Source organism: Hermetia illucens, chromosome 4 (assembly GCF_905115235.1).
Source record: "Hermetia illucens chromosome 4, iHerIll2.2.curated.20191125, whole genome shotgun sequence".
Taxonomy (NCBI): Eukaryota; Metazoa; Arthropoda; class Insecta; order Diptera; family Stratiomyidae; genus Hermetia; species Hermetia illucens.
Genome location: NC_051852.1, coordinates 155,623,606 through 155,647,950, shown reverse-complemented (window position 1 = coordinate 155,647,950; position 24,345 = coordinate 155,623,606). Strand labels below are relative to the sequence as shown.

The following is a 24,345-nucleotide window of genomic DNA, read 5'->3' as shown; positions in this document are numbered from 1 at the left end:
ACTGCTGAAACGGAACGAAATCGAACCATTTTTGAATCGGATGGTGTCTGGTGATGAAAAGTGGATCACGTACGAAAATCTCAAGCGAAAAACTACTGTGAGCAACTCGACCGTTTGAAGCAGGCGATTGACCAGAAGCAGCCAGAATTGGTCAACAGGAATGGTGTTCTGTTCCACCAGGACAACGCTTGCCCCACACATCTTTGATGACCCGCTAGAAGCTACGGAAACCCGGATGGGATGTTCTATCGCACCCACCGTATAGTCCGGACCCGGCACCAAGTGATTACCATCTCTTTCGGTCCATGCAAGATGTTCTTGGTGCTACTAAGTTGGGCTCAAAAGAGGCTTGCGAAAACTGGCTGTCTGAATTTTTTGCAAATAAGGAGGGGGAGGGGGTGGGGTTCATAAGAGGGGATCAGTTTGCGAACAAAACGGCGCATATTTGACTTGAATCGGATAATTCTAAGTATTCTGTATTCTTAATTAGATAATTTTTAAAATGGTAACAAGAATCGAAGCCATTTACATCCTTCCCTTGTCCTGTTTTTTCATCCACCACGATTTCAACAGAGAGATTACGGTTCTCAGTCCGTGTTTGGAGCAATTTTTTTTCGATTGTGCACCCACCCTCCCTGAAATCGCCTCGCCTTGCCAATTCTAATATTCACAACCAATATAACAACAAACATATCCGTTTTGTCCCAATATGAAGCAACTTCAAAATTAATAACCGAAAAAAACATAACGTCCACCATTGAACTATAATTCTTCAACAGTCTCCCACAAAACCGGTTTGGTGTAACAATTTCAAAAATTTTCCACCGCACTGTCCGTGAGAAGAGAAAAACAATTTGCCAGACAGACGTCAAACAGCATCCTGCGGCGGCATCCTTGCAAATATTCAAACAAACCGTTCGCATCCGATTTATTTCGCGCACTCCTTCCGGACAGAAACCATCCAAACGTTTTTCCAAGTGGACCAATCAAAGTTTCCAAAAATTACCGGCAACAACGAAGCAGCCAAACGGAATGCAATGATTTTCAACCAACTTGTCGAAGACATTCGCGAGGAGCCGTCTGTTTGGTCATTGAAATTGCGACCAAAGGCAGAGGATCTCGAGGATGCATGGCGTCGCATCGCAAGTAAAAACAACTTATCGGGTGAGTGTGGCTTTGCAAAGATCGTTGGGATCTCGCCGGGGTTTCCATTTAGAAAGTTGGGTGAAACTAACTCTTCTGTTGATGCTTTGCAGCTCTCGAGGTTAAATTGATTTTCCGCGAGTTATCCAAGAAGTACAAGGAGGAGTGCAAGAAGCCGAAAAGCACTTGGAAGTTGCTGCAGGCGCTGCGCTTCCTGGATGAAGATCTAGAGGATAAATCAGACAAGTAAGTGGAGTCAAGTCTGCTTTTGATGAAGTACGATTTTTGACCTATTTCGTGATTAAAATTGCAGATTAAAAGCTCCTGCTGCCCGTTCAACTCCGCAGCCGACAGTTCCCCCACCACCGGAGTTTCCTGAAGAAACAAAAATAAAGGAGGAACCACAAGAATTCATCCCGCTCAGCCACAACACCTCCGACGACGATTACGTCGAATTACTCGAGGTAAGAGACGAAGATTACACGGACGAGGAGGACGGTGAGAATATGATGGACTTGGATGAAGATCTCAACACGAACAACAGCAAACAGAATGCACTGTCTCCCGTAAAGTCGGCGGAGATCAGCCATAACAAGGGCCTCTCCGTTCTAAATCCAGCCACAATCAACAACATGGCTACAAAATCCGATGGACCAATTGCAAGCACCTCGACCACCACAAGTACCAGCAAGTCCGTGACCCAAACAACAGCTATGAAAAGTATTCCCACAATTTTCGCGGGAATGAAGCGCAAATTGGCCAATGGAATTGAATCTCAGACGAATGGCTCGGACGTGACGACGCAACCGCCCGAGAAGCTTTTGAAAAACTTTCAAGATAATGTCGAACGAGGGCGAAACTCCCCTATGCAGGCGTCGCAAAGACCTCCTACCCCCAAATTGAAGCAAATCACATTCACTCCAAAAGAAATCAAGAGCATTCCACCGACCAGCGTGAGGATGGCCAACTTTCCGCCTGAGGTTGGTAGTCTTCCAGTCGAATCAAAAGAGAAACCAACCGAAACCGTTCGCGTAGAACCAAATGGTCTCAATATTGGCGACGTCATCCCCATGCCCGACACCCCATCGATTAATTTGGAGCGAGCGGAAGTCGATAGTATCCTCGAAAAATCCACCATTCGAGTTAGTTCCAATGAAAATGATTCTCAACCGGCTTCCAGGGCTACCCAACCTGATAACGAGCCGGCATCTGCGGGCTATCAGTCGACACCGCACTCCAGGATGTACGACAGTTTCGGCCAATACGTTTCCAATACTCTAAACGCATTACCTGACAAACTAGCTAATAAGTTAGAGATTAAGATTTTAGAAGCAATCATTGCTGTCAATACGGAGAAGAGCAATTTAGCGTGATTCATTTACCGTCAATTGTACCTTTACTTTTCCACAATTTTTTACTGTACTGAGTAACGCTCTTTAGTATTAACTATTCAAAATTGGGTGTGTAAGTGCATGAGTAAACATAGATGTGTAATAAATTACCAATTATTTAAGAATTTCGCCTCCGTATTTACTCACCATTTTCCAGGTCAAAGAATCCTTCCTGTTCGTCCCATCTGTGGAATGTTATGTATGCCTCCTTGTCGCCTCGTAGAGCTGCAATCCTCTCCTCCGTTCGGCCTAGCCCCGTTTGAACTTTTAAATGCAAAACTTTATGTACTTTTCCTGACATTTTCGGTTTGAATTTGTGATGACTCAAGAAGGCCTTTTTCTCTGTAAGGGCAACAAGAAGCTAAGATTAATATTAGATTCATGCCTCGGAGTCAAGTTGGGAGCAAGGAACTTGGTTCAGGTATAAATTAAGGTTCGTTTGCTGTTAAATCTTTCAATTCGAGGGTTATTTGAACTCCGCCATGCTATTCTGGTTCTGAGCCCAGGTAAAGGAAGGGATTTGAGGCGACGTGCTTTGTACAATCCTCAGTAAAACAAAAATAAAATGCTGAGATCAGGCAAATATAAATATAGTCGCACTTTTTCTACTATGCTAAATCCTACCTGATCTCTCTTGGTGACAGGCCGACTAAGAAAATGCATCCAACGTCATTAGAAACAAGATGATCGGATCGAGTAACAAACTTCGAAAAATAATAGGGCGTCCACCTCGTCTCGAGAAACGGGCAAGGGTTCTTGACCTATGGGTGGCGTCAGGACGTAAGTAAGTTAGACCGGACACCAGATTTGATGACCGGCTGTTGAAACTCGGTATTATATCAGCTGATCGCACCATTCACTTCTTCCACGTGTACGCAACACAGACAGGTCGATCTGATGCCGAGAAAGATGCCTTCTGGCAACTTCTCGATGAAAAGACTTGGAATGTGCATGCTGATGACTATATCATCATTGCCACCACCTTAATGATCATGTGGGTGAAAAGGCAGACAGCAACAGGTACCATGTCGACGCCGACATTTTACCACCGTCACTGATTGCAAAGCCATTGATTGCCGTCCTGCGAATCAAGCCTCCTTTAAAACAGCGCGAGCCACCTATAAAACAGCACTGGCCCGCCACGCATTAAATGGTGGCGATTTCGTGAGAAGAAAGAAGAAATGATCTCAATTACGCGATTACCAACCATTACGAAGAAGAATCGTGGAACCAAATTACAGACACGATCTACAAAGCGGCCTCGGCAACCCTCGGAGTAACCAAGCCGAGTAAGCGGTACATCAACCGAGATACTTGGCTTTGGAATGCCGTTGAAATGAAGGTCCGTGAAAACAACCCCTCTATCACAAGTTTCTCGATGATAAAACGCTCGCCAATCGGAAAATTTATAAGAATTCCAACCGGGAAGCAAAGAAAGCGATCGCAGTCACCCGAGCGTCCCATTACAAAAATCTTTACGATAAACTGAACACTCGGGATGGCGAGAGAGATCTGTATCGACTTGCCAAAAGCCAGCACGAACGCACACAGGATATCGAATAATTCTGTTGCATTAATCACAAGAACGGTACTTTGCTTACCGACCGTCGAGCCGCGACGGATAGATGGCAAAACTATTTCGAGCAGATTTCAACGTTCATCCTCCACTTCCACAGTCCGACATTTGGAGCAGTTCCACAGTGTAACTAAAGTCGAACAAGCAATAAAACGAATGAAATCGGGGAAAGCAAAAGGCCCTGGGTGGTCAAAGGGTAGTATAGGTCCCAGAGCGAAACGTGGATTTGTACCCACGATGGAGCATAAAACCTGGGAAACGCCTGCTGAATCAACACCAACAACTCTATACCAAACCCTATCTCCACCTCAACGTGGTGACTGCTGGGAGCTCTTTCTTAATGAAAAGCTGCAGACGGAGAAGGATGAAGGCGTGTTTCCCGCACCTAAAAACGGAACAAATTGTACCAACTGGTCCTCCAGGTTGGGGGTTGGGTAGGGCTGACAACCCTACACGGAAAACCGATGTTACGAAGCCACAATAGGAACCTCGGACTGGACGATAACGAACCCGGCAACGACAAAGGAATAACGATTTGCGCATTTTCTCATGGAACGTGCTCTCCCTGTACAGAGATGAAACTACTAAGCAGCTAGCCGATACCCTGTTCCAATATAGGGCTGATGTAGCATCGTAACAGGAGATGCGTTGGACAGGAACCGGTTTCTTGGAGAAGAGTCGCTACACCATATATTATAGCGGCCATCCAGTAAACCATGTACTTGGAGTAGGTTTCTTAGTCAGCCAAAAAATGAAACCTGCTGGTTTCGGCTTTGAAAACATAAGCGAACGGCTACGCACTTTGCGCTTGCGAGGCGAATTTAGAAATATAAGCCTCATTGACGTTCACGCCCCTACAGAGGAGACTACAGAGTCGGAGAAAGATACCTTCTTCGAGGCAGTAGAATGAACGTGTCCCAGATATGATATCAAAATCATACTTGGGGATTTTAACAGTCAAGTAGGGAAGGAGCCCATATTCAGGTGATACGTTGGCCCCCATAGCTTACATCAAAATACAAATGATAAGGGACTGCGGATTATTCAATTAGCAGTGTTACACGAAATGGTTGTTGAAAATACCTGATTTGCGCATAAACATACGTGGGCCCCTCCAGACGGGACCACTTTCAACCAAATTGACAATGTGTTGATCGAACGCCGCCACCTCTCAGCCTTTATGAATATCAGCACATATAGGGGGGCCAATATAGACTCGGATCACTATCTCGTTGGCAAGGTGTTCCGGGCTCGAATAACACCACCATCCAGAATCCCCTCTGACAATCAGGTGAGAATTAACACTGAAGCCATTCACAACACAGTCCTCCGCAACATCTATAAGAGGGAAATGGATGCCGCAATAACCGCAGTCAACAGAGATGAAGTATCAACAAATAATCTTCACAATCACCTGAAGAACGTTATAATAAATACGGCCACAAACATACTTGGCCCCAGCCGCAAAAAAAGTCGGAACGGCTGGTTTGACGATGAATGTAAGCTAGCAACGGAACGGAAGAATGCCGCATATCGAGTAATGCTGTATTCTCAAAGAACGCGGGCACACGGAGGGACTTATCACGAACTCCGTCGAGCGGAGAAGCAACTTCACAGACGGAAAAAGGAAGCCTAGGAGAACCAACAAGCTTGTGAACTAGAAAAGTACAGGGAACAACCGCATTAGGCGCGGAAGTTTTACCAACAAGTCAGCATGATGAAGCCTTACACACCTCGATGTTTATCCTGCCAAAACAAAGAGGGAAAGGTGTGAGACAACGAATCAACGCCTGATGACCTGGAAAGAAGCATTATCTATCTCATACACAAAAAGGGAGATATCACACAGTGCAGCAATTATATCATGCGTCCTCTTTAACCTGGCCCTGGAGAAAGTGATCCGTAATGCTGAGGTAAATACGAGTGGTACGATCCTCTTTAAGTCCACCCAACTACTGGCCTATGCTGACAGTATCGACATCATGGGAACAACCACCCGAGACGTACAAACTGCCTTCATCCAGATCGAGCAGGCGTTGATTGGCGCGAGATCTTGAGCTGCACATCAACGAAGGCAAGACAAAATATATGGTGGCAACGTCAGCACCAAAAATCAACCAACCAACAACATCAAACCGCACTGGTTAAACGGGAAGAATAAAAATAGGAGAATACAACTTTGAGACCGTTGACAATTTCTCCTATCTAGGGTCGAAAATCACAACCGATTACAGCTAGGATGATGAAATCCGCGCACGATTCTTGGCAGCCAACAGAGTCTATTTCAGCTTACAAAAACTGTTTCGCTCGAAACGTCTCACCATAGGGTCAAAGCTCTTACTGTACAAGACAGTGATCTTGCCAGTCCTCATGTATTCCTCGGAAACCTGGGTTCTTAGCAAAAAAAATTCCGAACTCTTGGCCGCGTTCAAGAGAAGAATCCTCTGAAGAATTTTTGGCCCCCTACATAAGGATGTGTCCGGATAGCTGAGTGGTTAGAGCACAAGGCTGTCGTACGGAAGGTCGCGGTTCAAATCTCGCTGGCGGCAGTGGGGTTTGCATCGTGATTTGACGTCGGATACCAGTCGACTCAGCTGTGAATGAGTACCTGAGTCAAATCAGGGTAATAATCTCGGGCGAGCGTAATGCTGACCACAATGCCTCCTACAGTGTTCTGTAGTGTACCGTTACGGTCTTGAATGAAGTGCTCTAACACACATCTAGGCCCTGATCCAATATCACATCCAACTCAACCAACAACTTCAGCTTCAAAATATTATGCAATATGCATTTGGAGTGTGGATGGTCTGTAAGAAAATTTGGTTTTCTAGGAGGGGATTGGTAATTTTGTTAAATTGCGGGGTGATTTCCCGAATTTTTCTAAATGTATTTGAACTTAGTTTTATTTTGAGCAGGTGGTGGAGTTATTGGATGGTATATGGAGTGAGGATGCTTTCGTGAATTTGAATAGTAAGGTCGTGGATATTGATTTTCAGGAATAAATATTTTGGAGGGTATCTATTTCTGAACAGTCTCTGCACTTGGGGGGAAAACTGGGTGAAAAAATAGAGAATTCGCGAGAGCGAAACCCAGTGTTCATCTCGAAGCGCAGTGTTATTGGAAAAAGGCTGTTAAAATTCATTCACTGTCAGTCTTTCTGCCAGAAGCACTTTTTCTCCAAAAAGGCTGGACCGATCCGAACGAAATTTGGTGGATATATAGAAACTAGGAAAGTGAGTGAGTGACATAAATTTACGTGAACTTCGAAGGGGGCTCCTCAAACATGCAGAAGGGGGATGTAAATATTTTTTCATCGAATATAGTAATATGGGGTATTAGCTGGAAGGTCTCGATTAGTACTTTCCGAAACTCATTTTCGGAAACTACCCAACCCAAAAATCTGAGAAAATTCAGGGTGATGCGCTTATATAAAATCTAGGCCTGAAACTATGTCCCACTCCGTTATCTGTTCAAATAAACTACCACTAATAGTATATTACCAACTTTTAAAAATTGGTTGGAAATGCCCTCTTAAGTTCATCGTAGTAGTACTAAATTTTTCAACACGACAGGAGGACAGCATCGCGCATGCAGATGTCAAGTTTCATGAAAATCCGGCTATTAGTGCCGAGGTTATAGCAGTTCAAACTTAACAACTTCGTGAAATATTAAAGTTCCATTTATGGACCACTTCTCACCAGCCTTTTCTTGCATCGGTTATAAGTTAACTTCTTCATATTTGCTAATAATGTTGAACTGCTAGTGTGAAGTGTGTGATATTGACTATTATCAATGCAGTGCTTTCCAGATCAAATTATTGTGTAAATGGCTCTTTCAAAAATAGAGCGCAGTTGAATTTTTAACTATGTACACACTGAACTGTCATGCACTCATTCTTCCTCATATAGGGGAACACACAACCTTTTATACCTGAAGCGTCTATCTTCCGGTTTCCGGACTTGTTAATAATGTAAGGTGGAAAATAAATAAATAAATTACCTTTAAAACTTTCAACAAGATGTTTGTGGTCCTCTATCAAGCGTTTCACAGAATTCAGGGCACCATCAGTTGAATTCTCTAAATTAAGTAAGCCTCGATCACTATGGAATTTTCTAACAATTGGAGTATTCTCAAAAGTGAGACCACCCTTAATCTTTAACTCGTTTTTAAATGGCACAAGATCCCTGAAAAAGTCCTTCACATTGACGCCATTAATTGTTTCAACATCCATATGTTCAATGGACAATGGTTTAATCTGATGTGTCTTCTCAAACTCCGCCCCCATTACCACGTTGCCATGAATTGTTTGATTCGTGTCCACTAACAACAAATGTTTCTCATCGAATTTAACACCATTTACAGTCCCGAAAACAGTAACGTCCTCGTACACGGTAATATCATCGATAGTGGTTGTTCCTTGTATAGTGTAGTTGCCGTAAATGAATGCCGAATTTCGTAACCAATCCAAGATATCTATTTTGTTTATAGTTGCATGTTCAGCACATTCGAGGTCAGCTATTATCAGGTTAGTGAAATTTTTCGGGGCTGTAATTTTTTGAGTTGTGGTGACATCATAACGGAGGACATCATCTACAAGGTTGAGTCCATTTATTCGAACATTATTCAGATCTCCTAGAAATGATAAAAATATTTTATTGCACACACTGAAATAAATATTAACAAGGATATTTTAACCTTCGACTATAGCATTGAAAATTTTCCACTCTCCAGTGATTTCCTGATATATATCTTCACGAAGTGTATTCAGAGCAAAGTCACTGATATTGATGGTCCGTTTGCTAAACGTAAAATGAAAATTAGAAAGTATAATAATCGTTTAACTAATGACAACGAATTTAGGAATTAAATTAATAAATCATCATAATCATCAATGGTGCAACAACCGGTATCCGGTCTAGGCCTGCCTTAATAAGGAATTCCAGACATCCCGATTTTGCGGCGAGGTCCACCAATTTGATATCCTTAAAAGCTGTCTGGCGTCCTGACCTACGCCTTCGCTCCATCTCAAGCAGGATCTGCCTCGTCTTCTTTTTCCACCATAGATATTGCCCTTATAGACTTTCCGGGTGGGATCATCCTCATCCATACGGATTAAGTGACCCGCCCACCGTAACCTATTGAGCCGGATTTTATTCACAACCTGACGGTCATGTTATCGCTCATAGATTTCGTCATGTAGGCTACGGAATCATCCATCCTCATGTAGGGGGCCAAAAATTCTTCGGAGGAATCTTCTCTCGAAGGCGGCCAAGAGTTCACAATTCTTCTTGCTAAGAACCCAAGTCTCCGAGGAATACATGAGGACTGGCAAGATCATTGTCTTGTACAGAGCTTTGACCCTATGGTGAGACGTTTCGAGCGAAACAGTTTTTTGTAAGCTCAAAAAGGCTCTGTTGGCTGCCAACAACCGTGCGCGGATTTCATCATCGTAACTGTTATCGGTTGTGATTTTCGACCCTGGATAGGTGAAATTATCAGTTGTATTCTCCTATCTTTATTCTTCTTGTTTGACCAGTGCGGTTTGATGTTGTTGGTTGGTTGGTTTTCGGTGCTGACGTTGCCAGCATATACTTTGTCTTGCCTTCATTGATGTGCAACCCAAGATCTCGAGGCAATCAACGCCTGCTCAATCTGGATGAAGGCAGTTCGTACGTCTCGGGTCGTTCTTCCCATGAAGTCGATATCGTCAGCATAGGCCAGTAGTTGGGTGGACTGAAAAAGGATCGTGCCCCTTGCATTTACTCCAGCATCACGGATAACTTTCTCGAGGGCCAGGTTGAAGAGGACGCATGATAAGGTATCCCCTTGTCGTAGACAGTTGTTGATCTCGAATGGTGTTGAGAGTGATCCTGCTACTTTTATCTGGCCTCGCACATTAGTCAAGGTCAACCTGCATTAAAGAAGACATTTGACAATTGAAAACGGACTATGCGCACGCTTCTGGACAACGGTAACGAGGGTCCTCAGAATGCTTACTTTCTCTAACTTGAGTGGTAATTCCAGCAATATAAGTTCTCCTTTCACTTTTTTTTGGTAAAACACAAATTTTTATTGAATCAAAACTTAAATTAAACAGGAAACATACACAGAAGGTGCTTATATCTTAATCTAAGTCATAAACTAAATGATGGATGCAACTAGGCTAGACTGGGAAAGGAAATTTATAGGACATAAAAAATGAATAGGGGAAAGATAGAAAAACCCCGAGTTGTAATTCTAAAAGGTCTTGCAGGCGGTAGTTTGCAGGATCTTCGTTCGATCCGCAGTTGATGCAGCTAGACTTGTCGTTGGTGTTTTTGGAGCATTTACCGGGTGCATCTGTGTCTACACATTTTACACACCGGTATGGCATGAAGCAGTTGGCTGCAGCGTGGCCGAGGCGCTGGCAGTTTTTGCACTGCATTGTACGCTTGTTGCGTACTGCTTCAAAACGTACTACTGTGTTCAGCAGGATTTTGATTTTCGCGAGTTTCGCGGTGTTAAACCCGGGTTGAAACGAGACCAGCCAGAGGTTGAGATTCCTATTCCCCTGGATGGAGCGTTGGGTCTCGTACTGGTGGACGTCGGTGGCTTCTGAGAAGCCTGTTTGGGCGAGGGCGGTCATCACGTCCGTCCTCGGGTGGAAGCTGTGGAGACCACGAAGCATCATGTTCACTGGTTTCTCGCACTTTGGCGTATATGAGTAGAAATTCTTGGCGTTTGCGACAAGAAATGCTTGGGGTCGTCGAACTCTTTGATAGACTTGAGAACTTTGGTACACTTTGCACCCTTTTTCATGGTGAATTTGTTGGGCAGCTTCTTCAGGTGCGCCGAGATGATTTCCGGGATGGCCGAATCTTCCTCTATGATAATTATTGGAGGGATCTTCTCACTTGTGCGTTTTTTGGCGTCGTTCGGTGCGCTATTTGACGTTGTTGAGCTGCAGCTTGGGCGTTCTCTATCCGCTCGATCTTCCTCCTGAGTTCGTGGATCGTGATGTTCTGCCGGTAAATAATGATAGCGATTCGTCAAGTAGTGGAGCGGGTGCTGCACCCCGCTTCCGGCGTTTGACTTTCACCCATTCGGCCATGGTGAAAGTGAGGATATCGAGGTGGTGTGGAAACAGAAAGAAAAAAATTGGTAGCGAAAGTTTAGCCAAGGCGGTGGCCCAGATTATTCGTTCAGCGGAAAGTCTCCAAGCCGAGGAGACAAAGTGAACGAGATGACTGGCCGGCGTAGATGTGGCAGGAAACAGATTTCACGTCTTTCGGCTTTAAACAATTCACGTCTGGTCATGACTGGACCGTGACACTGACTGATCTTGCACTGAAATATGAACTGTGTGACTGTGAGTACTCTTTTCCCTCTTAAGACAATATACTTTGATAGTCTGGAAATCCAAGCGGTAGGAGAAGTGAATCCGGTGTGAGGTTGCTTCTGGCGGCTACCGTAACGGGCGTTCTCTTCACCTGCGAAATTCCGGTCCAGGTTAAGGAGTATCAAAATTATACAATGCTATGCACCAACGGAGATTTCCGATGTAGTAGAGAAGGAAGCTTTTTACGAGAAAATAAATATAGTTCAGGGGAGGCTTCCTAAAGGTGACATTGTGATCATGATGGGCGATCTGAATGCCAAAGTCGGATCTGAACACACCTTGCTCGGATATGTGATGGGGAAACACGGTTTTAGTGCCCGCCGCGCTAATGGTGGAAGGTTCGTGAATTTTTGCAAATTCCACTACTTTGTCATTGGCACCACATTGTTCGAGCACAGAGCTTGCCATAAGGTAATTTGGGTTTCAACTGACCGGGATCACCATCTGATGGTCGCTTACATTCGCTGGCGTGTTGCGTCCGCCAGTTCTCGCAGGGTTGGGGAGCTACAAACCATCTGAACTAAAGACTGGAACTGAAGAGGTGGAAAGAAAACTTCACCATGGTCCTTAATCGTATCACATCTGGTGAAGATTCACTTCTTGCGGATAATCTGAGCAGAAGAAAAATAATTTCGGCCGTAAATGCATTCAAATGGGGTAAAGCCGCTGGGACTTGACGGTTCCCGCTACACCTGCAGTTAGTGCCCATCTGCTGCTTCCACTAGTACGGAAATCTTGGGAATCCGTGACCATTCTCAGATGGATGGAAGAAGGGGATGGTAGTCAAGACCCCGAAAAAGGGGGCTCGTTTTGAGTGCAGCAATTTGAGGGGTACATTGTCGTTACATAGATAATAAAATAATTCTGGAACGCATCAAAGATCCTCCTGCATTGACTTCTTCAAGCAGTGCTGCCGTCACCCCAGCACTTTAAAGGCGCAAGGTGGGTGCAGCAGCCTCCGAGGAGCGCCCACCTGAATGAAGACCTGTGAGTATGTCTCGAGGTTCCTGGAAGTGTCGATGTTCGGTGTGTCGGGAAGGTGGAGTCAGCCGCAATTTTGAAACCTCGTCCCTAAGCAGGTGCGACATGCTTGAGTCGCTCAACCCTGCTTTGATATCCAGCACGGGGTCAGCGTGAACTCCAAGGACGACGAAAGGCAAAGACCGCGACCACGACGGATCGTGGTCATTAAGGCGGCCTATAGTGTCCAGTGCCAACGTTCCACCATCCCATTGGACTGCGGATGGTATGCAGTGGTCCTGTGATGTTTGAAACCCAGGAGCTTACTTAACTCCGAGTAAAGAGTAGACTCAAACTGCATTCCCTGGACAGTGATGATTACGTTTAGTACACCAAAGCGCGGAATCCACTCTCGACAGAGGGCCTCAGTACATGATTGCGTCATAATGTCAGACAGAGGCATTGCTTCAGACCACAGCGTAAACCTGTCGATGATTATGAGTCAATACTTGAATCCGTGGGAGTCCCGCAAAAGGCCAATGATGTCGAGATGGAGCGCTTATACACCGCTTGGTTTTCCAATTTTTGGCACACGATGCACTGTCTGGCCCAACAGCTTACGTCCTTGTTCATGGACGCCCAGAAGTATTTTCCAGTGATTAACCAGTTCGTCGTCTTGATGCCTGGGTACGTAAGATCGTGTACAGTGTGAAATATTTCTTTGCGAAAATCGGCCGGAACAAATGGACCCGTGTCTGAGGTCTCGCAGAGTAGGTAGGAGTTTGAGCCGCAGATAGGAAACTCCCTGAATTTGTATTTGGAGTTTTCCCTCAGGCTTTGAAACTCTGGGACGTCTTTCTGTGTCTCGGCGATTGCCGTATAATCGACTGCGACGGGGACTGTTACCTCCGAGATTCGAGACAAAGAATCCGCAGAGTTCCTCAAGATCATAGACGCTGTAGTTACGCTGAACTGGGTAGAGTTGTTTCGAAAAGAAGCTCAATGGTTGCCAGGTATGATTCATCTGTTGGTGAAGACTGGCGCATTTGCGCAATTTGCATTTTTCAACGTTTAGAACGAGCACGGCCTCAAGGAGATGTTGAAAAAATGCTTTCAAGATGGTCCAAATGCTCAGATTCGGAAGAAGAGGCGACCAAAACATGATCCATGTAAACGAAACAGAAGTTTAAGCTTCGTAGGACAGAGTGGATGAATCTCTAGAATATCTGCGTTGCACAAGCCAAACGTCATCCTGGTGAACTCGATGAGTCCGAAAGCCGTTTTTGGTATGTCTTTTTTTTAAGGTTTTGTGTAAAACAAAACCTTATTAAAATCGATTCAATGTCTGTCTGTCTGTCTGTCTGTCACACGCATTTTTCTCCAAAACGGCTAAACCGATTCGAACGAAATTTGGTGGACAGATGGGAACTATGAAATCCCACGCATGCAGCGAGTGGCATAAATTTAGGTGGAGTTTAAAGGGGGGCTCCCCATACATGCAAAGGGGGGATTCAAAAATTTTTTTCACCGAATATAGTTGTGTAGGGTATCAAATGAAAGGTCTCGATTTGTACTTTCCGAAACTGATATTAGTTTTGGCATAAATTGCAAAGTGCGTGAGTAAGGAGTCAAAATGTACGCACTTGAAGTGAGACAGGACTCATTTTCGGAAACTACCCAACCTAAAAATCCGGGAAAAATCAGGGTGGTGCGCCTAGATGAAATCTAGGCCTCAAAATATGTCCCATTCCGATATCTGCTCAAATAAACTTACTAATAGTATATTACTACTTTTTAGAAATTTATTGAAAAACCCCCCTTAAGTTCATCTTAGGACTTCGGAATTATTAACGCCAAAGTTATAGCAGTTCAAACTTATCAATTTCGTGCTAATTAACAGCATTATAAGCCATACAAATAAGATGCTGACGTCATAATTAACTAGAATAATTGAAATTCGAGTGAAATATTAAAATTTCATTCAAGAAGAATCTAATTCTCTACTCTCTTTGTGTGAAACAAAACCTTATTAGAATCGATTCGATGTCTGTCTGTCCGTCTGTCTGTCTGTCTGTCTTTTTTTTTTTTATGGATGGAGGTGGAAATCTTAGAAAGACACTGCCGCGCCAGGTTGCAGCAGCGTGTGGGATTCTCACCCACTAAAACCACCCCCACTTTCTCCTTTTTCCTTCCCCGCGGGACCGCCGCAAAGCATTACTTCGCGGGGTGGACTGCGCTTTACGCGACCACGCCTTCCGTTCTTCGCGTCCTCCTTGCGCGCTCCGCTCTTGCCAGTTCCTCTTGTATTCGTTTGATGGCGGTGTTCACTGCACACCAGTTTCCCTCCGATTTCAACATTTCCCCGACGATGTTCTGCGGGCTTAGAGTGGTTTTCAGGGAGTCTTCCAAACTCCTCCTTTCTGAGAGAAATCGTGGACAGTGGAACATAACATTCTCCGGGTCCTCAGGTGTGCAACCGCATTCAGGACACAAGGGAGAATCATCCAGCCTGAATTGGTGCAGGTACTTCCTGTAACCGCCATGTCCTGACAGGAATTGCGTCAGATGGTAGTTAATCTCACCGTGTCGTCGCTGGATCCACTCCTCAATATGGGGAATCAAAGTGTGGGTCCAGCGACCCCTCTGCGAGTCATCCCACCGTTTCTGCCACTTTTCCAGCGACTCTCGCCTTGCTGCCTTTCGGTATTCTGCATCCTTTTCAAGAGGATTCATTTTCCTTGTCTCGTACAGGCAGCGTGTCTCACTTGCCAGAATGTCTATCGAGATCATTCCCGCGATAACACACGCTGCCTCGCCTGATATTGTTCTGAAGGCGCTGCACACCCTTAGTGCCACTAAGCGGTAAGTCATATTCACTCTCCTACGATTACTCTCACACGCTAATGCTTCCTCCCAAACTGGTGCCGCGTATAATAGTGTGGAGCGAACCACTCCGGCCACAAGTAATCTTCGACTGTACCTTGGACCTCCAATGTTAGGCATCATCCGCGCTAATGATACGCTGGTATTTGCCGCTTTCTCACAGGCATAGTCCAGATGTCCCTTGAAATTGATTTTAGCGTCAATCATCACCCCTAGGTATTTGATAACCGGCTTCGAAGTGATGACGTGACCACCAACGCGAATATTAATCGTGTTCCTTTTCCTACGATTGGTAATCAAGACCGCCTCCGTCTTTTGTTCCGCAAGGTCAAGCTGAACCATATACAGCCACGCTTTTATGGCGCTAATGGTTTCGTTAGCGTACATTTCAACGTCTTTAGGTTCTTTCGCGACGACAACCACAGCTAGATCATCTGCGAAACCGATTATCGTGGCCTCCTTTGGCACGGGAAGGACAAGGACCCCATTGTACATGACGTTCCACAGGAGAGGACCCAACACTGAGCCCTGTGGTACTCCTGCGGTGACGGTGTACTGCTTGGATCCCTCATCCGTGTCGTACCACAGTGACCTCTCCGAAAGGTAACTGTTGAGGAGCTTAGTCAAGTAACTAGGGACACCCGTTTCAGCCAGTGAACTTTTTATCCACTCCCAGCTTGCGGAATTGAACGCATTTTTGATGTTCAATGTCACTACGGCACAGCATTTTTTAGACGACATTGCGTCTCGAGCCAGCTTCAAAACAACGTCTACGGCGTCGATCGTTGAGTGGGCTTGACGAAATCCAAATTGCCGCTCCGATAGTCCATCCTTATATTCGATGATAGGGAGCAGTCTGTTGTAGATGACCCTTTCGAGCATCTTTCCTGCCGTGTCGATAAGGCAAATCGGTCGGTATGATGATGGGTGTCCTGGGTGTTTATTCGGCTTCGGGAGCAAAACTAGTTTTTGCCTCTTCCACCGGTCGGGGAAAACTCCTTCTATCATGCATGTTTCAAACACGCTGATAAACCAGTCGGGTCTGGTCTTAACAGCGAGTTTAAGGGCTCTATTGGGAACAGCATCCAGACCGGGTGCTTTGTTATCACCAATTCTCTGGCAAATTTGCGTAAGTTCCTCCTCAGTTACCGCAGGTATGGTGTAGACTTCCAGTGCTCGCTTGTGTTGTTTGCGCTCCCCTTTATCCGGGGGGAAGAGCGCCTTCACGATATCGAGCAGAAGATGCGGGCAGGTCAATTGTGGTGTTCGCCCTCTCATCTTCTTCATAACTATCCTGTATGCTGTTCCCCAGGGGCTTTGGTCTGCCTCTGTGCACAGTTCCTTGAAGCATCCTCGCTTGCTGGTCCGTATAGCCTGCTAAAGCCTACCTCGAAGGTTCACATATGCTAGCCGTTTCTCGTCGAAGTTTGGTCTTGCTCTAGATCGTTGGCAGATCCTTCTAGCACGAAAACATGCATCCCGCAACACCGCGATCTCTTCATTCCACCAATAGTTTGAGCGCCTTTTTGCGAGAACTCGTCGCCTCGGCATAGTGAGCGTCGCATGCTGTCGTTATGCGTCCCATCATTTGCTCTACCTTTTCCGTAGCCGCCCCACCGGGACTTTGGCCTCCCAATAGCATCTCTATGAATGCATCCTCCTCAAGCCCTTTCACGGACCAGCCCCGGTTTCCAGCCTCACGGGAACACGCATCGACGCATGGCCCATATTCGATCTGGAGGAAAATCGCCTAGTGGTCGCTGTGAGTATAATGCTCACTGACAAGCCATGTCATTCTCCTCGCCAATATGGTACTTACGTATGTCAGATCGACTATTGAGCCCGACCCTGTCCCACGAAAAGTGGAAACGTCTCCCGTGTTGGCAAGCACCAAATCTAGCTCCGTGAAAGCTTCGAGCAGGATACGGCCCCTGGTGTTCGTAGTGCGACAATCCACGGCCCACGCGTTGAAATCGCCAGCTATGATCTTGGGGTTTCGACTTCTTGCATCCGAGACTAGCATACCTAGCATTCCTTCGAATTCTGTTATCGTCGCGCTTGGTGGAGCATAGCAACTATATATATAGATGCCAGCTATTTTTGCCCTGACGAATCCAACTTCTGGAAACTCCATCACTTCTTGAATGGCCTGATTTCCACACGCCCATATTGCCGCCTTGCCAGTTTCATCTGCAGTCCAGGTACCGCTCTTATTGTTGCGATAAGGCTCGCTGATTATGGCAGCTTCGATTCCCTTCTCATAGATGGTCTGCGAGAGAAGGTCTTGCGCTGCCTCGCAGTGGTTGAGGTTGATTTGTATCAACCTCATTTTTTTACTGCATTCAAGGCTCGCCTAAACACTGGGCATCTGCTGCTGCCTGCAACGTGCCGACAGTCGACGCCCTTTTTATCCTTGCAGAGCATGCATTCAGGCTCAGCCTTGCACTCCCTGAACATATGACTGTCTGTCCGTCTGTCTGTCTGTCTGTCCGTCACACGCATTTTTCTCGGAGACGGTTATAGCGATTGACACCAAATTTGGTAGAAAGGTGGGAACTGTGAACGCTCACGCATACAGTGAATTACATCCTTTTACGTAGAATTTAAGGGGGGGTCCCCATACATGCAAAAGGGGGGTGTAAAATTTTTTTTCATCAAATATAATCATGTGGGGTATCAAATTAAAAGTCTCGATTAGTACTTTTCAAAGCCGATCTTAGTTTTGACATTCGTTGAAAGGGTGGGGAGCGCGGGGGGTTGAAAGTGATCACTTCTTTAAGGGGGCCATTCTCAGAAACTACCAAACCGAAAAATCTGAAAAAAATCAGGAGGCTGCCACTATATGGTGCCTGGGCTCCGAAATACCTTTCATGCCGATATCTGTTTAAATAAAGTTAATAATAGTATATTACTACAATTTTTGGTAATTGGATAGAAACCCCCCTTAAGTTCATCTTAGTACCATGAAATTTTGCAGTGAGGCATTGTAAAGAATTTTTGTAAGGAAACAAATTTTTTTAGGGTTGTGGTTATTGTTTGTGTTTATGATGGGTGGAGTTTGGCGAAGAGGTGTGAATTTGTGTGAGTTTGGGGGTAGGGTAATAGCATATAATGAAAACTAAAAATAAAATAGAAACAAAATGTGGAAAATTGTAGTTTTATTGTTCTCGGTTAGTATACAATTTGTTGAGGATTAAATGGTTTGTGTTTTATGAGGGTGGTGTTTGGTTAGTCTGGTTTGTGATTTTAAGTGTTGATTGTTATTAGGGAATTTTGCTTGTAGATGCTTTTTATTATTATTATTTATTAGTGGTTGTCTGAAAATTTTGGTGTTTCTCGGTAGTTATTCTAATCTATTTTCAAAAAAATTTTTATAATTTTGCTTGTTGTTATGGATGGTTGTGGATCTGTTGATTACTTCTTGTTGTGGGTTCTTGGTAGTGTGTATCTACGCCTCCTTTGATTTACGTCTTTTGTTGTGATTAGTAATTTTTTGTTTTTGTTGTTTCTGTGCAGTATTTATGTTTATGGCTTTAGTCTAGTCGTATGTTATTGGGCTTCATCATGTTGTCTGGGTCGGTGTCCAGGTATGTCTTCATGGGTGCGTTTGATTCTCTTCCCTGTGTCACAAACGAACAATCGCGACCACAACGATGGGTAGCAGGGAGTCGAGTTCGAGACGCCGACCGATATGGACCACAATATGTTCCGTGTTTAAAAACGTGAAATAAACAATTCTTGTAAATCAGTTAAAGACTTTGCTTTCTGTCTCGGCCCCTTTGACACCTGTGTTTTGTGTGGGTGCTGTCCTGTAGTTTTGGGTAGGTCGTTTATTAGTCTTGTGGGGGGGGAGGTTTTCTGGTCTCGTTGGTGTCAGGAGCCATAGGTAGTTTCATGAGCTCATTTCCAAGATGTAGGGTATTTCCGGGGGTTACGATCTTTGTTATTTTGGGGGTGTATATGTTGACCTGATCGCAGCTGTATTGTTGTCCATGTTTGTCGAGAATTTTTAGGGTGGCATTCCTGAGTGCTTTTTCTACCTGTTTCTTGTGTTCACGCTTTGAAATTTTCCTTTTTTCCGGATTTTGTCTGGCGATCAGTATGATGTGGTTATTTTTGTGGATGATGTAGGGTGGGTTTGTGTGTTCGAGCGTTTCCTTGAGGACTTTCATGATTAGATACATGTACATGTTCGACAGGAATTCCCCTAGTGGGTTTCCTGGTGTGTATTTTAGGTTTTGAAACGCGTATAGTTTGTTGTTGTGCGAGGCGATGTTGTTTATCGCTAAGTGATCTCGGGCTCCATCTATAATTTTGGAGATCCTTTTGTTTGATAGGGTTTGGGCTGCTTTTCCTGTTTCTATTGGGTTTGGGTAGCAATTTATTGCGTCGATGATTTCAATGTCATCGTCAATTCTACTAGTGGGGGCATTGATATCGTTTGTTGGTAGGTTTTTCTTTTTTAGTTCTCTGTTGCGGCTTTTTAGGTAGTTTAGGGCTACATCTGTTGGTGTGCCCGTTTCTGGTTTTTCCAAGGTTATTTTTGTGAGAAGGAGTTGTTGTGGGTGTGCGTATCCTGGTGTCCTTGAGGTGTGGCCCAGGGCTGTTTCTATGTTCTCAAGTGTTATGTCTGAGTCTGTTTTGAGATCCAGGAGGGTTGTTTTACTGTTGTGCTCCTGGCCATATTGTAGTGAGCTGATGAAGGCATGGCCTAACCTGTCAGTTGTAGTCCCTTTGAGTTTTAAGCTGAGGGTTTCTCCTGATGTTGTGCTGGGGTTTAGGAGTATTCTGGGTAGGCTTTCTTTGCGATTGAGGGTGATGCCTAGGGTTTTCGCCTGTTCTCCGTTCCTCTTACTGTGTAGGGCCTCTATTTGAGGTTTGAGGGAGGAGAAGTTAGCTTCGTTGCTGATCTCCTTGATAAGTCCCGTTTTCAAGCTTCCCTTTATTTTCCTTTTGATGATGCTGCGTGACAGGAAAGTTTGAACGGTTTTCCATTTCCTGTGATTATCCATTTTTGTTGGTGGGGGGTTCTGGTTTCGCATGATGGTCTGTTGTTTTCCTGTGAATGATTGTTGTAGAGTGTGTGTGGGGCTATTGCATTTAGGTATGTTCGTGTGAGATGTGGTATGTTGTTTTATTGCCTGCTAGGGTCTTGGGTGGTAGTTGTTGTGACTTTGTGGGGGTCCGGGTTGTTTGTGTGTGCTGCCGATTCTTGTTTATTTAGTACTTGGTGTATTTTTTGTATGCTTTTGGTTAGGGTGCTCGGTCGTTCAGTAGTCGTATTATTGACAATTTTGTTGTTGAGTATACTTATGATCTTGTGGCCTGGTTGTGTGGTGGTGTATCTATTGGATATAACCTTCAGGAGAGAGAGGGTGGGGTATCCAGGTCTGATCTTTTTTGTTTTCCCTTTCTTAATGTCGAGTGTGTGTTGTAATCTGTTGGTGTGTTGTTTTATTGGGGATGTCCTTTTTGAGGTTGCTGCCTCTGGTGCTGGCAATGAGGAAGATGGTATGGCAGTTGCTACATGGGATGATAGCTATGGAATGCCATTTTTCTAAGGGGTGTTGTTTATCCTTGGGGCTACTATAGAATAGGTTTCTGTTTGTTTTGGGGATATAGAAGTTTAGTTTGCTGTTGCTTTTGTTTTTGTTTTTAGAGAATAGTGTTTTTATCTTGTCGCTGATATTTCCTAGGTAGGGGATACATTGCCAAGTTCTCGTGTTTGGCTTTATAGGACGTTTTTGTTTAATTTTGTGGTTTGTTTGGATGGGGGTGTTGGGTGAGTGTATGGAGGTGATGTTGGTTAGGGGGATTTGTAGGTTGTTGGAGTTTTCGGGGGTTAGGGGAGATGTGTCGGGGTAGTGTGTGTCCTGGTTTGGGGACGTTATTGTTGGGGTTTGCTCAGGTTTTTCAGTTAGGAGTTTGTTGTATATCATTTTCCTTTCTTCCTCTTGACTGAGTTTCCTCATTGGTTTGCATGAGGTAATAGCAGTTATAGATTTATGGAGATTAGTTGCGAGGTCTGGTCTAAGTGTTTTTGATGTGGCTGTCTCCATGAGTTTAATTTTGGGTGGTCATTATTGCTCAGTAGTCTATAGAGCTTTGTGATTGTCCAGTCTAGGAATAAGGGGGAGGTGAGCTTTATTTTGTTGGATATATATTCTATTGTTGTTTCTCTCACCATGTTTGGGGTAGTTTGAGTGGAAATTTAACATTCTATCTGATGCTGTGTGTTTTTTGAACCAGTTGGTGTATAATGTGTTATGGGGGGATCTGGTTATGGTTGTTTCCAGGTAGCTTAGGGATTTGTAGGCGTCTTCATATTCTAGAGTGAGTTCTATCTTGCCTTGATCTTCAAATTTTGTTTTGTCTGTGGCAGCTGTGTTTTCTAGGGCTCTTTTGTAGGCGTGTATGGAGTCTTTTTCGCCTATTATGAGTATGTCATCTACATATGTATTTTATGGCTGCTATGATGTTCTGGCCGTCTACCCTGTTTTTGTTTACTTCGAAGAGGTGGTCCATATATAGGTCTGCGATGATGGGTGCTAGTGGGCTGCCCATGGCTAGACCTCCATTTTGTTTGTATGTTTTTTGGTTGTATTGGAAGTAGTTAATTTCTGTTAGTGTGAAGTTTAGGATATTAGTAAGTTCGTCTTTTTTGATTTTCCACGTTCTGTGGATATCTGAGCCGTATTTGTTAATGGTGTGGTGTGTGGCTGCCCTTGTTGGGATGTTAGTGAACATATCCTTGACATCGAGGGATGCAAGTATGGTGTTGTGGAGTCTATTTACTAGGTCTGTGGAGTTTAGGACGTTGTATTGTTTGCTCTTGTATGGACTTAGCATGGTGGCTAACATTGTTGCTACCGGGCCTCCGATAGTGGCGAATAGGGTTGTTTTGTTTGTGTGTTTTGATGGATCCATAGAGTCTGGGTAGGAGGAGATCTTTTTGGTTTAGGGTTTTGTTGATTAGAGTTTGGAGGTTGTTCGTTTTGTTTATGGCTAGTTTGAGATTCTGGATCTCGATGTGTTTGGTTTTAGTGTTTATAAAGGCTTTGTCGAGGGGTTTGTGGCGATTGTTGATTAACTGGGTGAGCCTGTGGAGAAGTTTGGCTCTTAGTTTAAGTGCGCTGGTGTTGTTTTTGATGATCGAGCGTATTCTAGCATTTTGCCTGTTGGCGATAAATTGTTCATTGGATGTGACGAAGATGGATTTTTCTAGGCCAGATTTTATGAAGAGGGACATTTTTTGGTCATATTCTTCTTTGTTTATTATGATGGTGACATTGCCTTTGTCTCCTGGTATTATGATCGTGTTTCCGCTTGTATCCAGGACTTTGTAGTTGGGTTTTGGTTGGAGTTAGCCCGGGTTTGTTTGTTGGAGGTCTGGGTAAGGAGGTTGTGTAGTTTGTTGAGGTTATTGTTTGTGGGAGATGGTTCTGGTCCTTCCTCAGGGGTCGAGAGGTGACTGATGATTTCGTCAAAACCACCTGACGAGAACAGATTTGCTTGGTTTAGATTTAGTCCAAATTTGGGGCCTCTGCTGAGGAGGACGGCCATAGGTTTGGGTATGTGGTAGTTGGTTAGGTTTAAGAGTGCGTTGGGGATTTCTATGGGGTTGCAGGATTTTGTGTGATGTGGTTTGTTGTGTTTGTTGTTGTTGTTTGTTTGTTTGCCACGTTTTTGTTTGGGGTGTTGTGTATGGTTGCATTGTGCGGTCATGTTGTTTGTGGTTAGTGTTTGCATTTGGTGTTTTTTTTGTGTTGTTGTATAGTGGGTATGGTAGGATGTTGGGAAGAGGGAGGGCTTTTTATATTTGTTTTTTTTGTGATGATGTCTGACATTCAGTAGTTGTTTAGAAGAAAGACGTGTTTTTTCCTGAAAAATATATATGTATTGTTTAAAAAATGTTTTTTTATATTTTTTTTGTGATATGGTTGTTGTGTGGGTGTGATGTGTTGAGGTGATGTTGCTGGTCTCTGGGGTTGTTTGTTTTTTCTTGTCGTCCATGGGGGGGGGTCCAGTGTCTAGTGAATGGTTCCTTGTTGGGTAGTTTTTTGGTGGCTTTAAAGATGGCCTGTCGGTACTAGTCTCATCAATAGGATGTGTTGTTTTAGAGTTGTTTGGAGTCTTGGGTTTATTTGGATTTTTTAGGTTGTTGGGTGTTTCGGGTCATGGATGATTATTATATCATCTACGTACTTGTGAATACATAGGATGTTTGGGGTGTATATGAGTCTGTTGCATGTTTCGAAGAGGTGGTCCATATATAGGTCTGCCATAATTGGTCCTAGTGAACAAAGAGTTCGCTCCGAGACGTCGAAGCGAACGGACGCGTCACAGACATTGTGGAAAAAGTGTACAGTGCGAGGTGATCTTTTTAAATCACCAAGTAAACGGAGTGATCAAAGTGAACTGGGAAAGCTAGTTTCGGACAAAGATAATTAAAAAGTGAATACCAAATCAGACAACAAGTGCGAAAAATAATTAGACAATACAGTGCGAGGAATTTTAAAAAAACCCAAAGAGGCAAATAGTGAAAAATGAGCGCGCCGGAAACCGACGGGTTCACTAAGGTGACCCGCAAAAAGCGGCGCAAGGCGACGGACAGCCCGACGGGCGCGCCAAAAAATACCAACTCCGACGACGGAATGGAGACCGCGTCGGAAGTCACGCTCTCCAGTGACTGGCGAGTCCGACTCGCAGTCGAGCTCAAGCGGGACGATACGAAGTTCCGTATCCGTCGGCGAGATCCGAGAACAAGCTGCTACTGAAGCAGCTCAAGGAAGCCCGCGCAGAGAACCGGCATCTGGCGACCGTCATCAAGTCGCTGGAAGCCACCATCACCCGGACTTTCGGGCCGTCAGCCGCTACGCAGCCAACAACCACGCCAACGACACCAACAACAACAGCTGAGGTGATGGACGCCACTGTCCACACCGAGCAAGCATCGCCGGCACCACTCGCCCTACCATCCGGGACACAACCTGAGGCCTTCCCTTCACTCAATG

General features: G+C 44.6%; 2 protein-coding genes across 2 annotated transcripts in view; one reads left to right on the top strand and one right to left on the bottom strand.

The window, feature by feature from the left end:
• Positions 1 to 24,345, bottom strand: part of LOC119654127 — a 58,033-nt gene that overhangs the window by 5,303 nt on the left and 28,385 nt on the right. Inside the window, exons 15-17 of the mRNA XM_038059290.1 lie at positions 8,806 to 8,909; positions 8,110 to 8,742; positions 2,682 to 2,876 (exon numbers count right to left, since the gene is read on the bottom strand). Of these exons, the coding sequence (XP_037915218.1) occupies positions 2,682 to 2,876; positions 8,110 to 8,742; positions 8,806 to 8,909 (932 nt within the window). The remainder of the gene's footprint in view (positions 1 to 2,681; positions 2,877 to 8,109; positions 8,743 to 8,805; positions 8,910 to 24,345) is intronic.
• Positions 849 to 2,659, top strand: LOC119654360. The gene is made up of 3 exons (XM_038059705.1): positions 849 to 1,164; positions 1,257 to 1,389; positions 1,457 to 2,659. Exons 1-3 carry the CDS (start codon positions 1,038 to 1,040, stop codon positions 2,514 to 2,516), a joined length of 1,320 nt encoding a protein of 439 aa, XP_037915633.1. The 5' UTR covers positions 849 to 1,037; the 3' UTR covers positions 2,517 to 2,659.

Bases quoted from the DNA above. Each gene is read 5' to 3' on its own strand.
- LOC119654360 (XM_038059705.1), top strand. From the start codon at position 1,038: ATGATTTTCAACCAACTTGTCGAAGACATTCGCGAGGAGCCGTCTGTT. The intron at 1,165-1,256 runs GTGAGTGTGGCT...GATGCTTTGCAG, and splicing joins AAGTAAAAACAACTTATCGG to CTCTCGAGGTTAAATTGATT. The intron at 1,390-1,456 runs GTAAGTGGAGTC...TTAAAATTGCAG, and splicing joins CTAGAGGATAAATCAGACAA to ATTAAAAGCTCCTGCTGCCC.